The sequence below is a fragment of the Sander vitreus genome, chromosome 24 (genome assembly GCF_031162955.1).
Source record: "Sander vitreus isolate 19-12246 chromosome 24, sanVit1, whole genome shotgun sequence".
NCBI classification, from domain to species: Eukaryota; Metazoa; Chordata; class Actinopteri; order Perciformes; family Percidae; genus Sander; species Sander vitreus.
This window is the reverse complement of record NC_135878.1, coordinates 12,587,078-12,603,624: the sequence shown is the minus strand read 5'-3', so window position 1 is coordinate 12,603,624 and position 16,547 is coordinate 12,587,078. Positions and strand designations below refer to the sequence as shown.

General features: G+C 43.2%; 1 protein-coding gene across 3 annotated transcripts; it reads left to right on the top strand.

Annotated features, from left to right (window-relative positions):
• Positions 1–302: 302 nt before the first annotated feature.
• On the top strand, positions 303–15,523 carry cep70 (centrosomal protein 70). Of its 3 annotated transcripts, none has more exons than XM_078243754.1 (15): positions 303–361; positions 1,039–1,058; positions 1,438–1,537; positions 1,987–2,110; positions 7,316–7,496; positions 7,981–8,141; positions 8,599–8,686; positions 8,766–8,854; positions 10,300–10,366; positions 10,867–11,019; positions 11,185–11,337; positions 12,540–12,708; positions 14,079–14,187; positions 14,271–14,350; positions 15,384–15,523. In XM_078243754.1, the coding sequence occupies exons 2-15, from the start codon at positions 1,050–1,052 to the stop codon at positions 15,440–15,442; spliced, it is 1,542 nt and encodes a 513-aa protein (XP_078099880.1). In that variant the 5' UTR covers positions 303–361; positions 1,039–1,049; the 3' UTR covers positions 15,443–15,523. The 3 variants fall into 3 exon arrangements, with proteins under 3 accessions (XP_078099880.1, XP_078099878.1, XP_078099879.1); XM_078243752.1 differs by having other exon boundaries at positions 8,766–8,866; XM_078243753.1 differs by lacking the exon at positions 303–361 and adding an exon at positions 812–888 and having other exon boundaries at positions 8,766–8,866.
• Positions 15,524–16,547: the final 1,024 nt, after the last annotated feature.

The window sequence follows — 16,547 nt, the reverse complement described above, 5'->3', positions numbered from 1 at the left end:
ATACACTCTCATAGAGCACCTTACCATACATGCATACTGAATCACAGGGTCAGTCCCTGCCCTGTCACTGCAAGCGTCTCATGCTTATACATCCCTTCATGTGGATTTTTTTTATTTAGTATCATTTCTGTTATTGTCCATATCATTCATGTGGATGTGTTATGTTATCATCCTGTTTATGATGTAGCCTATGTGTATGCTGTGAGTGATGTCTTTAAGCTACTGGGATCTCTCTCTCCCTCTCCCTCCCTCCCATGGCGGTCCACCGGAAGGGGAGGGACTTCGCCTCTCTATTGGTTTAGGTCACAGCGCCCTTGTTTGAATGGCGGAAGCTGCGTATCGTGAGTAAATAGTCCAACAGGTAAAACCTTATTTAACCTTTTTATACAGTTTATGGTTAAACCATCTGCTGGAAAACACTCGGCAGCTGGTAACGGCAGCACTAACAGTTGGCTACTTATCGAACGTAGCCTACCGATAGTAGCTATTTGATGACGTCTCAAAATCCGCTAAAAGTAACAAATACACAGCTAATATGAAGTGGTAACGTTAGCTGCAGAAGCTAACTGAACTAACGTTACTAACTCCAGATACAGTTGATGGTAACGCTAGCTGCAGAAGCTAACTAAACTACTAACTAACGCAACTATTACAGCTATAGTTGAAAGTGTTAACTTGGCGATATATATATTGAAGTCAACTTGTATTAATAGAACGTTTGTTTAAATAAACTAAAATCTAGCTGTCATTGCTATTCGTTAGAATAGAGCGTGATAATGAATGTTGTTTTTAGGTAATAAAAGGCTCGCTTGGCTGGTTACTTGTGTGCCGAATTTACCAGAATAACCTCAAGATTCCTAAATTGTTTTTTTCCCCCCTAATTTGGAGGTATGTGTTGTTACCAAGAGCCCAGCTACTTTCAATTGTCTGATTTTTAAATGGAGTTCGGCTCTGAATTAAGCTAAAAAACTGTAGCGTAGTCGGATCTTACTGCAGCTCTCTGAACTAACGTGTTGCTCTCTGTTTTATTTCCTGCAGTGTGTGAAACCATGGAAGAGGTAAGTCAACATTAGCAAAACAATAACGTTATTATTATTTAGCATCAGAGGCTATAGAGGCATGTGTGGACAGCTCGTCTTTCAGTAAGTAGTGGCAGCTGAAGCCTTGTGTGCAGAAACCTGATCTCTGGTTACTCAGGTAATGATTCCAGCGAGGAGCACTCGCTGTGCTTCAGCCGAGGACTTTTAATTTTGAAAGATGGACATGGACAACAGGACAGCACCTTTTGTGCAATCCAGAAATAGGACTTTTTATGTTTATGTGTGGACTTCCACGCAGTTCCAGGTAGAGTTTAGACCTGTTCAGCAGCTGCACTATACTGCTCTGTGATTTTTTTTGTCTGCTCGTTGAGTGTGTGTTTCTGTGTGCGTGTTGCAGGAACAGCAGGTAGAATGGGACGACGTGAATAAACTTCTGCAGCATCACGGTTTTAAGCCCGTGTACTTTGCAGATCCTGTAGAGAACAAGAATCTTTCAGGTAAGAGTCAGTCCTTCTGCTCTCTTTCAGTATCAAATGAATCACGTTCTTTAAATGTAATGTGTCTACAAGTGCTACATTGTGTAGAAAATACAATTGTATGTAAGTTGTGGGGAAAAAATAAAAGTTAAGAAGCATGTTCGCCTCAGTAGTGTTGGAGCCAAATGTGATTTCATTTTGATGAATTGTGCATAGATATATACTGATATTGAGAGTAAAACTAGACTCATAACATCAAAACTAGTGGCGTTGTGTTGAGCTGTCAGTCTTGGTTCTTATTTGTTGACCGCTGGGTACCGCTAAGTGACTGAAGTTGTTTTACTACGCCTTCTACGCATTAGTTTCTTAGTGGAAAAGAAGAAAAAATGTAACACCATGAAGTCTGAATGGGAGTTTATTTTTGTCTCTGTGTAAGGACAGGATGCCTCTGACTCTCCGTGTGTCCGTAGATCTGATTTTGCTGGACCGGAAGTCGGCCGGTGAGATCAGGAGGACTCTAAAGACGATGCTCACAGACTCGGAGAGAAGACAGGCTCTGATCCAGGAGCTCGTCAAGTCCAACAACCAGCTCAAGTGAGTCTTACAATCAAACCCACAGATGGATGACCGTACAGAGGGGCTCTGACACTGAAAAAACTCAAACGACACTTATAGCCACAAACATATACAGAACGACTACAAACTGAGTACAGAGAGACACAAAACAACCCCAAAGACACGTGAAACAACAAAAAATAGATGTGAAACGACTACAAGCAGACGCAAAATGACTAAAAAGAGATGCATTAAAAACTGCAAAATGACTAAAAACAGGCATAGAACAACCACACAGAAACAAAAGGTCTAAAAATAGATGCACAGCAACTACAAGGAGACCCCAATAAGATGCAAAATGACACCAAGTAGATGCAAAATTTCTAAAACCGACGTGAAACGACCACAAAGAGAGACGCAAAACGACAACTTGGAAGCGTAAAGCATCCAAAAATGGATGCAAAGCGACCACAAGGAGACCCAAAATGACTACGAAAAGGCAAAATAACCAAAAATAGGTGCAAACCAATCACAAAGATGCAACATACTGTACATCAGAGAGACAAATGACCACAAAATGACTGAAAACAGACACATACAGTACCAACTACAAATGACCAAAAATGACCACAAGAGACACAAGGGGGGCCTATCTTGCACCCGGCGCCGCGCAGCGCAAAGCCCGACGCAAGTGTCTCTGCTAGTTTAAGACCGCCCAGCGCCCACGTCGTTTAAATAGCAAAATGCACCTGCGCCAGTCTGTGCGCCCATGGGCGTGCTGGTCTTACAGGGAGGTGTGTCCATTCTTGGCGTATTGCTATCTTGAGGCAGCGGAGAGTGATCGCGCCATTTACTGTACAATGCAGGGACGCACAGCAGCACACAAACATGCAAAAGATTACAAATATTACAACGTGAAGTAGTATTATAATATGATCTGCTCGCGCGCTTTCACTAAGCGCACGAGCAGATCACTTTCTTCTCTCCTTCCTGCTTAGCAAATCCGCCATTGTAATAGCAATGCGCCAAGGTACAAACGCGCCTGGCGTTTAAAGGGAATGGGAGATGACACTCTGATTGGTTTATTGCACGTTACGCCCGAAAACACACCTATGATTACTTAAGACACATAAGAACAACCCCTTTGAACCATGCGCCTGGCGCGCGGACCCTTTTTTCCGCCGTTAAACTAGCAAAAGTGGATTCGTACAAGCCCTAAACTCACTTGCGCGCAGTGAGTGATTGACATCTTAATTTCGTTGCGTAGAGATATGCAATGACAATAAAACTATCTATCTATATATCTATCTAGATCGTTAAAATAGGGCCCAAGAAGTCTTAAAACCGGTGTAAGAGAGCTACAAAACAACCACAAAACCACCACAAGGAGGCGCAAAAACAACTAAAAATAGATGTAACGCGGCAACAACAAGACACAAAACGACCAAATAGAAATGTAATACTACTAAAAAATAGATGCAAAACGACTACAAAACTATCACAAAGAGATGCAAAAACGACTAAATGTAGTCTGGGTGTGTTGTTCCTCAGTGGACATTGTCTCACAACTGTCCACGATCGTACCCTTTTTATAAATTTAGATCTTTGTCCCAGGAGAAAAGCATTTTAACCATGTTAGCAGTTTTTAAGTAGCACAAATAGCTGGTCAAAGTTTTACGACTCAACGTCATTTTGAGATACAGTGGGGAGAACAAGTATTTGATACACTGCCGATTTTGCAGGTTTTCCCACTTCCAAAGCACTTAGAGGTCTGTAATTTTTATCATAGGTACTCTTAAACTGTGAGTGACGGAATATAAAACAAAAATCCAGAAAATCACATAGTATGATTTTTAAGTAATTGATTTGCATTTTATTGCATGACATAAGTATTTGATACATCAGAAAAGCAGAACTTAATATTTGGTACAGAAACCTTTTGTTTGCAATTACAGAGATCATACGCTTCCTGTAGTTCTTGACCAGGTTTGCACACACTGCAGCAGGGATTTTGGCCCACTCCTCCATACAGACCTTCTCAAGATCCTTCAGGTTTCGGGGCTGTCGCTGGGCAATACGGACTTTCAGCTCCCTCCAAAGATTTTCCATTGGGTTCAGGTCTGGAGACTGGCTAGGCCACTCCAGGACCTTGAGATGCTTCTTACGGAGCCACTCCTTAGTTGCCTGGCTGTGTTTCGGGTCGTTGTCATGCTGGAAGACCCAGCCACGACCCATCTTCAATGCTCTTACTGAGGGAAGGAGGTTGTTGGCCAAGATCTCACGATACATGGCCCCATCCATCCTCCCCTCAATACGGTGCAGTCGTCCTGTCCCCTTTGCAGAAAAGCATCCCCAAAGAATGATGTTTCCACCTCTATGCTTCACGGTTGGGATGGAGTTCTTGGGGTTGTACTCATCCTTCTTCCTCCAAACACGGTGAGTGGAGTTCATCAGACCACATGACCTTCTCCCATTCCTCCTCTGGATCATCCAGATGGTCATTGGCAAACTTCAGACGAGGCTGGACATGCGCTGGCTTGAGCAGGGGGACCTTGCGTGCGCTGCCGATTTTAATCCATGACAGCGTAGTGTGTTACTAATGGTTCTCTTTGAGACTGTGGTCCCAGCTCTCTTCAGGTCATTGACCAGGTCCTTCCGTGTAGTTCTGGGCTGATCCCTCACCTTCCTCATGATCATTGATGCCCCACGAGGTGAGATCTTGCATGGAGCCCCAGACCGAGGAAGATTGACCGTCATCTTGAACTTCGTCCATTTTCTTATAATTACGCCAACAGTTGTTGCCTTCTCACCAAGGTGCTTGCCTATTGTCCTGTAGCCCATCCCAGCTTTGTGCAGGTCTACAATTTTATCCCTGATGTCCTTACACAGCTCTCTGGTCTTGGCCATTGTGGAGAGGTTGGAGTCTGTTTGAGTGTGTGGACAGGTGTCTTTTATACAGGTAAGGAGTTAAAACAGGTGCAGTTAATACTAGTAATGAGTGGAGAACAGGAGGGCTTCTTAAAGAAAAACTAAAAGGTCTGTGAGAGCCAGAATTCTCACTGGTTGGTAGGTGATCAAATACTTATGTCATGCAATAAAATGCAAATTAATTATTTAAAAATCACACAATGTGATTTTCTGGATTTTTGTTGTTGTTGAAGAGTACCTATGATAAAAATTACAGACCTCTACATGCTTTGTAAGTAGGAAAACCTGCAAAATCGGCAGTGTATCAAATACTTGTTCTCCCCACTGTATATCCAGTCAGATGGTGACGTTTAAAAGCAGAATAAGATTTAAACATCAGGGCTGCACCGTAGTCTCATCCAACAACCAAACAAAAAGAGGTCCACGATCTCATTCCAGGCCGAGGCATGGAGATAAGTCGTGCTCCTGGAATGTGTGGAACGATTGAGATGGAAGTGATACCGGAGTCTTTCACAGCGTACACGTGCCTGCAGTGTCTGTTACTACTTAATAATGTATCTGCAGTGTGTGTCCACCACCTGTCCTTCTGTCATCTCAGCTCATCAGACCATTTCACAGTGACACAGCTGTCCGCTGGAAGTCTCTCGGCCCGAGGCTGGAACCAGCTGACTGTTGTGCTCATGTTTCTGCACACCGTTTCCCGGAGAGAACAATCGCTGAGTGCAGAGAAATACTATAAGGCTACTGGGTTTGTCGGGGGAAGAGTACAGTCTTGTTGCAAATGCTTTGTCAGATATTGTTTAGTTTAGTCTTGTGATGTCTGTAATGGAATTAATTAGGGCTGAACCATTTGGGGGGTAGGGGGGAATCTAATTGCAATTTTTCTGCCAGAAATTGGGATTAGGATTCGATATTTATTTTTTGATTTTTTATATTTTTTTTCCCCATCTTAAGTTTAGCTAAAGTTCAATATATACTGTCTTAACAGATAAAACATGTCATGGAGCATTAGTGAGACTCTATCAAAACTGCTCTATATTCTTATGCGTGGATGAGAACATAGATATGAACTGCTGTTTTTCTGTTTAATAAGTATGGGACATTAGACATACACAGAACATTTATCACAAAAGCTAACGTTCAAACATTCAACTAAATATTGCATATTATTTTTGATTATTTACTCCCCAACCATCTGGCGACCCCCGGATATTATCTCGCAACTCCCTTGGAGGTCCCGACCCCCAGGTCCTCCAGAAGACTGAAAAGACTAAAGCGTGACACCGTCTCATATCTAAAGACAATCTGCCGTGTTTCTCGTACTTAGGTTCTACTTGGGCGCCGCGCCCCAGGTAGATAAAATCGGAATTACGTAAATCTTTTTCTCATCATAATATAATTTATTTATTTTTTAATTTTTTTTATTTATTTTTTTAACAGCACAGACCAACAGCCTCCCCCTCGTGAAGTCTCACACCGCGCGCGTGACAGCTAGTGGTGGATGGGGGGGGGAACTGTTCTTGTGGCATGAGGTTTTGGTCCCGATGGACCTCAGCCTCCTGCCAGAGGGGAGTGTCTCAAAGAGTTTGTTGCCGGAGTGGGAGGGATCAGCCACAATCTTTCCAGCACGCTTCAGAGTCCTGGTGGCGTAAAGGTCCTGGAGCGGCGGCAGATTGCAGCCAATCGCCTTCTCTGCAGACCGAATGACACGCCGCAGTCTGCCCCTTGTCCTTGGCAGTGATGGAGGATGTGAGGATGCGCTTGATGATGGCTGTGTAGAAGTGCACCATCATTGTCTTTGGCAGGTTGAATTTCTTCAGCTGCCGCAGGAAGTACATCCTCTGTTGTGCTTTCTTGACAAGGGAGCTGATGTTCGGCTCCCACTTGAGGTCCTGGGAGATGATAGTTCCCAGGAAGCGGAAAGACTCCACAGTGTCAATTGTGGAGCCACAGAAGGTGATGGGGGCAGGTGGGGCGGAGTTCTTCCTGAAGTCCACAACCCACTCCACTGTCTTCAGAGCGTTGAGCTCTAGGTTGTTTTGATTGCACCAGTTCGCCAGGTGGTCAGCCTCCTCCTTTTATCAGAGTCTGGTTGTTACCCCTCTCCGCGTGGCAGTCTCCTCTGCTCCATATCTTTATAATGGAGCTAACCGCGAGCTAATCATTGCTAATCGAGCCTTCAGTTCTCCCTGCCTGTATGCATTAACTGTATATATGGACTCTAGCCCAAATAAAACCCGAGATTGTTGGCTGTAAAAGTTTTAAACTACAACTCAGAAAAAAGCGAATGGCTAAAAAAAAAACGTGTGTGTGTAGAGAGGAGGCTCATGAGCACACTCTTGGAGCAGCTCAGCAGTGTGAGCGGGCTGCTGAGCTGGAGGCGCTGCTGGCCGTGGTGAGGACCAGAGTCCAGGACCTGGAGGACCGCTGTCTCGCCAAGGCTGTCCAGCAGCACAGCCACACGCAACAACTGCAGCGGGAAAACCAGGAGGCACAGGCACGTCAGCACACCGCACACACACTTTATCACAGTAAATATTCGCATTTAACACGCTGCAATCATAGAAGTTAGACTTGTTTTTTTTTTTTTTAATATATAAAAAAAATGACTCCATCAGATGAACGTATTTAACGCTTTGGATGCTTTGACGTATTGGTTTCCTTTTTCGATTTTATTTTTTTTTCAACACTTTTTAAGGCTTTTTTCCATGCTTCTTTCAACGCCTTTTTCAGTGTTTTTTTTAACTTTTTTTTTTTTTTTTTTTTTTCATGATTTCGCCGTCTTTCGCCCCTTTTTTTTGTGTTTTCGGGTGCTTTTTTAAACACTTTCAACACTTTTCCACGCTCCCCCCCCCCCCATGTTTTGTTTAAAGATGCTGCAGAGCTTTTAAAAAGAAATTATAAATGCTTCTCAGGATAAGTCCAAAAATTAACAAATGCTGAATATCGTGCTCTTATTAAGAAGCATCTGTCGTGTGTAGGAACGGTGTCGGGTCCTGGAGCGGAAGCTGTCTGAACAGAGGGAGGAAGTCGTTCAGCTTCAGAGGAAACTGTATTTCACCGTCAAGGAAGAAGAGCAACGATTGGCTCTCCAGCACGTCTGCAACACAGCGAGTCGGCAGAACTCCCCAGCAGAGCAGCGGTAAGAACACAACGGATGCACCGCAGCCTCCTGTTGATTAGCACTTTGATTAGGGCTGCTACTAATCAATTATTTTCATTTTTCTTAATGAAACGACAAACTTATTAATCAAGGTTTTTGGCGTTTTTTTTCGACGTGTTTCTTTGTGCAATTTTTTCCAACGTTTTTTAAAATGTTTTTAGCGCTTTTTTTCTGTTTTTGTCGCTCTTTTGTCATTGGCTCTTTTGGCAACGCTTTCCTCCGTTTTTTCGATGGTTTGATGCTTTTCCGACATTTTTGTCGGTGGGTTTTCATTTTTGGGTTTAATGTAAAAGATGACAAGTAATCTTTTTTTACTTTAAAAAAAAATCCAAAGTCTTGGTGGCTTTTTTTTCCCCGACGCCTTTTTGCTGGTACAGACGTGAGGAGTGTCTATTCATACTGGAGAGGAAACTAAGCGGTTTATGTTAACCCCCAGATCTGTCAACGGAGAACCAGGAGGATCTCGCATGACCCATCAGACAAAAATCAAGAATGTTACTCCATCTCTCAGAGCCATCCTCAAGGTAACCTGACAAATGTTTCCTCATTTTCGCAGTATTTTCTCTCTAAAGCAGAAGGTCACGCTCTCACATTTCTTCCAAGGCTTCCCAGGAACAGCAGAAGGGAAGCGCAGCTCAAATAGAAGAGCATAAGAGGGAGGTGGAGCGCCTGAAGCGAGAGCTGGAGACGAGGTGTGTGTTCAAGTGCGTGTGCTGTCATATCAGGCTTCATCTACACACTACATTTTGGTTTGAAAACAAATATCTTTTGTTCCGTTTACACCTCGTGTCCACACTACTCCGGTGTTTCTGAGCCCCTTAAAACGGAGACATTTGGAAACTGTGCTGCCCCGTTTTGGTTTGAAACTCCGGGGTTGCTTTTGTAGTCTGGATGAGCACAAAACGGTGACTTTTGGATATAATGACGCACGTCAGTCATTCTTATTGGCTAGGTAGGCTAACGTAGCTTTCAGTAACGGTTCCACCTCGTCGTTGGTCCAAGCTATTAAATCCCTGCTCTTACTTTTCACCATTGTTGTTCTTTATCCAAAGTATTTTCTGTATTTTCCACTTCTACGTCCATGATTTTAAAAAGCAAAGGCCTGTGTTCCTCTGGGCAGGCCAAATACTCTAAAGATATCTAAAAACACAAAAATCGTCCGTTTGGCCAAAAAAGCCAATAGCACGAGGTAGAAGCTCCCATGATAAGGGTTTAGCGTCTTCCGACACGGTGCCTAAACCGATACTTAAAAATAAATGGATAAAAGAGCACAAAATGACAAAGAACGGTTTGTTTATTGCTTAGGCCACACGGTCAAATTTAAAACTGTAAAAACGTAATAACTTACTTCACCAGTCAGCAGTGATGCAAACCGTACTGAAGACCACCTTCACAAGTGGACCCAGGCACAGGTCATCGAACAATAATACCCATACACTTGGTCGGTGAGTCGTCATAGCTGGGGCCGCGGCCTGTGGGGGAAAACACTCCATTCCCCCTGACCGGATAACATAGCGTTAACCCAGTATGGACCACTCAAAAGCACTTTTACGTAGATACATAAAAAATAAAAAAAAACTGAGCCGTATTGGGTCGGATTGTCTGTACATTATATGTGACTGGACAAACGACCCAACGGAATGGCCAGAGGTATCGTTTCCTGATAGTTAGCTACCTGATTGAGTCTCAAGGTAAGAGACAGCTAACGGTAACCGTTAGCTTATCTCATGATGAGATGATTCAATCTGACTGTATTGTGAGTAACGTTATCCCGGGGTCATCAAACAGTCTATTGTTATCCCACGTTCATTAAAGCTATATTAAAGACAAGTATGTCTTGGCATGTTAGTTATACCTCTGTCTATTCGGCAGTATATAATCCGAAACGCCACACAGCAACTTTTTGGCATTGTACCAAGCAAAAAAACAACCACAAATACGACCAAGATTAAAGATTATCTGCTAACAAGGTCTACGCTCATTAATTAGAATGGTTTGTTTTCCCCCAACAGCATAAACGGAAATTAAGTTTTAGTGGGCGTTCCCAGTAATGCCGACCAAGTCTATACCCGTACCTGGGTATTATTGATCTAATCAGAAGCACAGCACTTATGTACAGGACCAACCATTTTTGCAGATTGCCTGAAGAAGACAACACGACTGGGAGCAGCGAGGACATCGGTTTGTGTGCCCACTATCGCCATGTAAGCATACTGTCTGAATACGTTCTTGTTTCCTGAAATCTGCTCTCTCAAAGGGCAACTACGGGTTTTTTTTTTTTTTTTTTTCAACGTGGACTCTATTTTACCATGTTTTTGTGTCTAAGTTAACATTAAACCGCCCCAAAATCACTATTCGCCAAACAAAGAGGATTTTTACTCTATAACAAAAAGGTCTATCTCTGTAGGGATCCTTTCCATAATGTTGTCAGAAAAATAATGGTAGCCTGCCAGTGGCAAAAACGGCACTTTCACTGGACGGAAACTGATGGTGAACATTTGCCCTGTAGGATTACATTGCAGCCCGGTTCGCAGCTGATGGTCACAGCGTTCCTGCTTAATACTGGACCAGTTTCAAAGATTTTTGTTCCCATTATTCACTTAGACACCAAAACATGGAAACGATAGGGTCCAGGTTGAAAGAAGAAACTTTAGGTTACCCTTTAAACATAACTTAGTGCCAGTTTTTTCCTGATTTGTTCCAGCTGTTGGATGAGATCAGTGCCGTTGTGAACAATCCCAACGCTCCATTACGCCTGCACCGACAGAAACCTTCCTCTGTTGGTTTGGCGCTGGCTGAGTTTCAGACTCTGCTCCCCACACTGGAGGACTGGGCCCAGCAGCTCCACCTCCTGAAGGTAAACACCCACCACAGGGGTTGATGGGAAATATGAGAGAGCTTTGTGTAGTTTCTCACTGATCAGACTGCTGAAACTCGATCCTGAATAATGTGCTTTGGCAGGATGTTTTCTCCACTTCTGCAACTGCGTAAAATTGCTTTGTGCGTGTGTATATGTGTGTAGGATCTGCAAAGGGGTTTGTGTAAACTGAAAGGCAGACTGATGCCCTGGCAGCCTCCTGACGGTGGCCATAATGATGTAGAAGCATTGAAGGTGGAGGACATGATGTTGCTGGTGGACACCATGCTGGAAAACGCCTTGTCTGGTGAGGAGAAGGTACAGCACTGCGCCAATGATTGTCCAAAAAGCCCACAAAAGCAGCCAATTTTTATTTTTTTTATTTGACCTCTCTAAGTCTGGACTCTCAAAGTCCAATTAATGTTATTCAGCCAGGTTATGTGTGACGGACGGATAGCATCATGGTTGGCGGATTTCCATTTGCCTATTTCGTTATAGTTGACAACACAGTTGAGTTAAGCCGACAAAAAGTGAGCGCTGCCATGCGCCAACGAAGGTTTAGACAAAAGATCGGGGTTTGGATTAAAAGACTCCCAGGACACCAACAAAATACTTGCATTTACCCGGGGACGCAAACGCTGATCTGGGTTGAAAGCCCGTGTTTTAGGACCCAAACATTCACCTACGCTGACGACAGCGCTCTTTTACAGCAGCAGTTAATGTGGGGCATGATGTAATAAATATGTGGAATACATACATATTACCGTGCATTACTTTTCGTAGCTATATTTACGTATAGGTTTGTGAGGACAGCCTGGTTAGTTGCAGCCCTGGACGATATCCAGTCTCGTATCACAATATATTGCAACTTTTTTTTTTAATCAGCTTTTTCAAAAAATATTTCACATTTATTTCTGAAATATTTTATATTTTTTCTAAAATATTCCAACCTTTTTTCGGAAATATTTCAACTTTTTTCTACAATCAGCTTTTTCAAAAAATATTTCACATTTATTTCTGAAATATTTTATATTTTTTCTAAAATATTCCAACCTTTTTTCGGAAATATTTCAACTTTTTTCTATAATCAGCTTTTTCAAAAAATATTTCACATTTATTTCTGAAATATTTTATATTTTTTCTAAAATATTTAAAAAATTTTCCAGAATATTCAAAATGAATTCTCAAAATATTCAAATTCTTTCTAAAAAAAAATAAATAAAAATAACGTCGCCCTGCCTCCCTGCCTTCCCGGCTACTACCGGGGGACGGCTAACATTAGGTCAGCAATGACTACTGGGAGCTAACGTTTACGGTCAAGTTTACCTGGTGCGGAGCTTTGCCTCCAACATGGCAAATAAAATACAGTTATTACACGCACACTTATCACATTAAAAGGCAAAGGAATAGCTAAATGTTTGATATTCTGATCAACAGAAAGCCCAGAGAGAGAGAGAGAAGCCATTGCTTACTGCTAAACTAAAGTAGCTAACAGAGCTAACATCCTGGTGGTGTTTCAGGTGCTCCGGAGTCCCACTCGCTACACTCTGGGCTCCATGGTGTCTCACTTCCAAAAGCTGTTTGACGTCCGCTCCCTCAGCGGAGTGTTCCCACGAATGAACGAGGTCTACACCCGGCTGGCAGAGATGACCAACACCATGAGGAACCTGCGAGATGTCCTGCAGCTAGGTGAATATAAGTAGGGGCGGGGGAAAGAATCGATACAGATTAGTATCTAGGGCTGCTCCATAAAAAATTAATGAATGGGGAAGTTACCATGAAGCCCTGTTAATGCTAATTGAACAACAGGACTTTGGGCCCATGTCCCAGATGTGAAAGCCCTCTTACTGGACTACTGAATATAATAATATTCCAATATATTTTGAATTGTTACCTGCCACCAGAATTTTGTGATTTTTTCTTGCCATAAATAGACGTTTTTACCATAAATTGGGGCCTAAAAATGTATCAGAATGCAGGAATTGACCCTCAACATTTCCTTGCCATAAAAACGTATTTAAATTGCAGAGTTAGAGTTAAAACAGATGAAAAGATGGAGAACCAGACAGACAATATGTACAGCGTCAACAGAGAGAAACGCGGACAATCGAACAGACAGACGGTGACAACAAAGAACAACATACTGTAGAGAATGACCGTAAGGCCTCCTGCACACTGGCTGCGTGAGCGTGATGTTTCTGTTGCGTGGCGTTTTCTATGTCTTTGCACACCAGAAACGTGGCTGACGCGGCGCTGCTATCCTATCTAGCTATCTATTTCTAGCATGCACGCGTTTTCGGCCCGAGACGTGCGTGTCACGCAGGCAGTGTGCAAGCTCTAACTTGTTAACATGGGAGGCGAAATAAAAACGGTCACGCCACACAGGCAGTGTGCAGGAGCCCTAACGGCATACAAACGGCATAAAAGCGTTTTGTATGTTTTGTGTGTATGTGTACATTTGTTATAAACGTGTGCTCTTTAAAAAGTAGTAAGCATCGTTTGCCAGTTACTTACATTAAATGTTTAAAAATCTGTTACATAAGGTACTGCGCACATTCAGCTTACTGCTATTTGGCGCCACCTGCTGTTGTGGATGTGTATTGGTGTTTAAAAGTCTAGCCCCCCCCCCCCCCAAATATAGGATCACCTCATTTTTTCAGATATATTCATAGGGGGAAACCGCAATACATCGCAGAATAGAGCTGCACGATGTGAGGGAAAATATGCGATGCCGTTGTTGAATATGGCAATAACGATATTACTTGCGATAAATAAACCGATATTAGAAGTGTACTCCGTTCTGCTGCTTTCAGTATTTTTGCGACAATGCAACACATTGCTTGTTGAATAAAAAAAAAAAAGAGAAAACTAAAAGGAAATAATTTCAAACATTACGTTATCGAAGAAATTGAACACAGAAGGCACCACTAAAAACAATTGACAGTTACATTTTAAAGTGCCGTTTTCTACTGAAGCTCTCGTTCAACTAACTCGATATTTGGACAGCGGTTCAGCAGGAGCGAACATGTCCAGCTGATAAGTTTGTGGCCGTGTGTCAGACTGCAGGGTTCCTCCGGCTGAGCTGGTGAACCGCGTATCCAGGCTGGTTTCCTCCACTGAACACGTTGCCGGGCTCCATCAGCTGCTGGGAGAGGCGGATGTTGACAGGTTCACACACGTTGTATGCAACATCCCGTGTTGTTGTTGTGCAACAGCATTGACAGCAGTCCTGTCTGTCTCGTGTTTTCCAGGATCCTGGTCAAAGTGAAGCAACACCACGAGTTCTTCCCTGCTTTCCACGCCCTCATCACGGATATTTTACACACTCTGGGTAAATATGACATAGGAACTACACATGTTAAGGTTTGCGGACACAAAGCAACATATTAAGCGTATAAGAAGTAGGCTTGGGCTTATATTTTCAAATCCAGTCGTGGTTACTAGAGATGACTGTGCGATCTGATCGGCAGTCTGGCAGGCTGCTGCAGTGAACGTGTAATTGGACAAGTATATGTCGCATAAGCGGCTTCCGCTTTAATCATTCAAAAGCTGTGTTTAAAACCGTTCCCTCATACTCACTCACTCACGGTTCCCTCTGTAGTGTTTATTAAATAGTGAACTATATAGGGAACACTGAGAACACGTTGTTGCGTGACTTGCGTCAGGAGGTGCGCCCGTTGTTTGTGTGACGGAGGCGCCCAGCATCATGTCAACAAACCAAAAAAACAAACAACGGGAACACACCGCAGGCGTAAGCAGCATAGCGCAGCTATTTTTATTCTGGCGCCCATGCTATCCAATCTCTGGCCACACCGCGTATGCCCGCGCGCTGCAGCGATAGTTTTGGCGTCTCCTCTATTTATTTATTTTTTTACGCGAGCGTATGCGTCAAGCCAGGCAGGTAATCGCGTACAGGAAGACCACAGTGCAGTCGGATTCTTTACAAAAATATAGCACACTTCAAAATGAAACGCCTACGTTCATTGTGATTTTGGCTGTCTTGACTTCTCACGGTGAGACTCGCGATAAGGCACACGGAGAATTCGGACACCACTACACTATGTAGTGCACTATTTCCGCGACAGGGAACGGTTTCAGCTAGTCTGTCCTGCCTGAAAAAGAAATGCATTTGCCGCGTTGGAGGCAAAGCTCCGCAGCAGGGAAAGTTGACCGTAAACGTTAGCCCCCAGTAGTCATTGCTGGCCTAATGTAGCTCCTGTTAGCCGTCCCCCGGGCAGCAGCTGGAAATAAGAGGGAGGCTGGGCGACTGCACTCAGTTTTGTAGAAAGAATTTGAATATTTTGAGAATTCTTGAAGAGCTTTGATGACCCCATTCGTGTGTGTGTGTGTGTGTTTTTTTTCAGGAGTGAATCACCTGGACGCCATCATTCCTGCTCTGCAGTCTTTGAAACAGGCCCGGTGATGGCACGTTGGTTCTACTGAACTCAGAGCTCCGTTTTTATTCGATGTGAGGACTTTTGTTTGGAATAAAAAGTCACCATTTGATGATTGAGTCAAATTGACTTGAGTCTTAATAAATAAATGAATAAACAAATATGTTAGATTATGTTATGAATATGTTAGGTAAGAGAGATAATCCCTCCACCTAGTCCTGGGTCTTCCTCGAAGGCCATGGTAATTCTTGTGATTCCTTTATTTCTGTGTCCATATGTTAATGACGTATCTCTGCATTTATACCTGTATTTATTTATTGAGACAACTATTCGTTTGTTCTCTATAGACCCGGGTTGTGAAACATAATCCTGGTTTATGACTGTCTGCATTCCTCAGGCCGTCACTAATCCTTCACATTACTAAGTCTTTTTTTAAGACGCTACTGGCCTAATATCACTAAACATTGTGTGTGCATGTTTTCAGTTATCTACCGTGCGGAACCTTAGACATTAAACTTAGACCTTGAATATTAGATTAGAAAAAAAAACATTGCAAGGTTAAACCACAGTAGTAGTAGATTTTAAAGTGGAAACCATCTTGGATATGTAGTGCTTTAAAGGAAGTCTAACAGTGCAGATCCACCTGGCCGTGCGACGCTTCTGTCGCGCCGCGCTCCACTCTATTCCTATGGGTGACGTCAAGCGACTTTAGCGCGCCCGCAAAAAAAAAAAATGCCGCACGTCGAAAAAAAGCTGGCCGATGCCCGTCTTTCTGCAAATGAATCCGTTGAACGCAACGCGACTATCCAGTAGAAGTAGACGGAAATCTTTCGAACTGACCTTTGTCGATCTGAAATGAAGACAGATTCAGCGACTGCACGGCCCGTTTCTCGCTTCAAAGGTTTACAGAAACGCGTTTCGGTGAACTTTTTTTTTGTAAATTACTAGATCGTATTCTAGCCGCCATGACAGTCGGTTTGAAATTGTCGAGCAGCCACGCGCGTTCATCCAATCAGCTGCCGCTCGTGAGATAAACCATCAAACTGGTAGCTCAGTACTGATCTGGCACACCCTCTCCCTTGAGCTGAAATGGCATGAGAAGTTAATCTACCTCTTGTATTGAGTATCGGCTGA

Excerpts from the sequence above, each read along its gene's own strand:
- cep70 (XM_078243752.1), top strand. Across the intron at positions 2,111-7,315 it reads AAGTCCAACAACCAGCTCAA|AGAGGAGGCTCATGAGCACA; the intron begins GTGAGTCTTACA and ends GTGTGTGTGTAG. Across the intron at positions 7,497-7,980 it reads GGGAAAACCAGGAGGCACAG|GAACGGTGTCGGGTCCTGGA; the intron begins GCACGTCAGCAC and ends TGTCGTGTGTAG.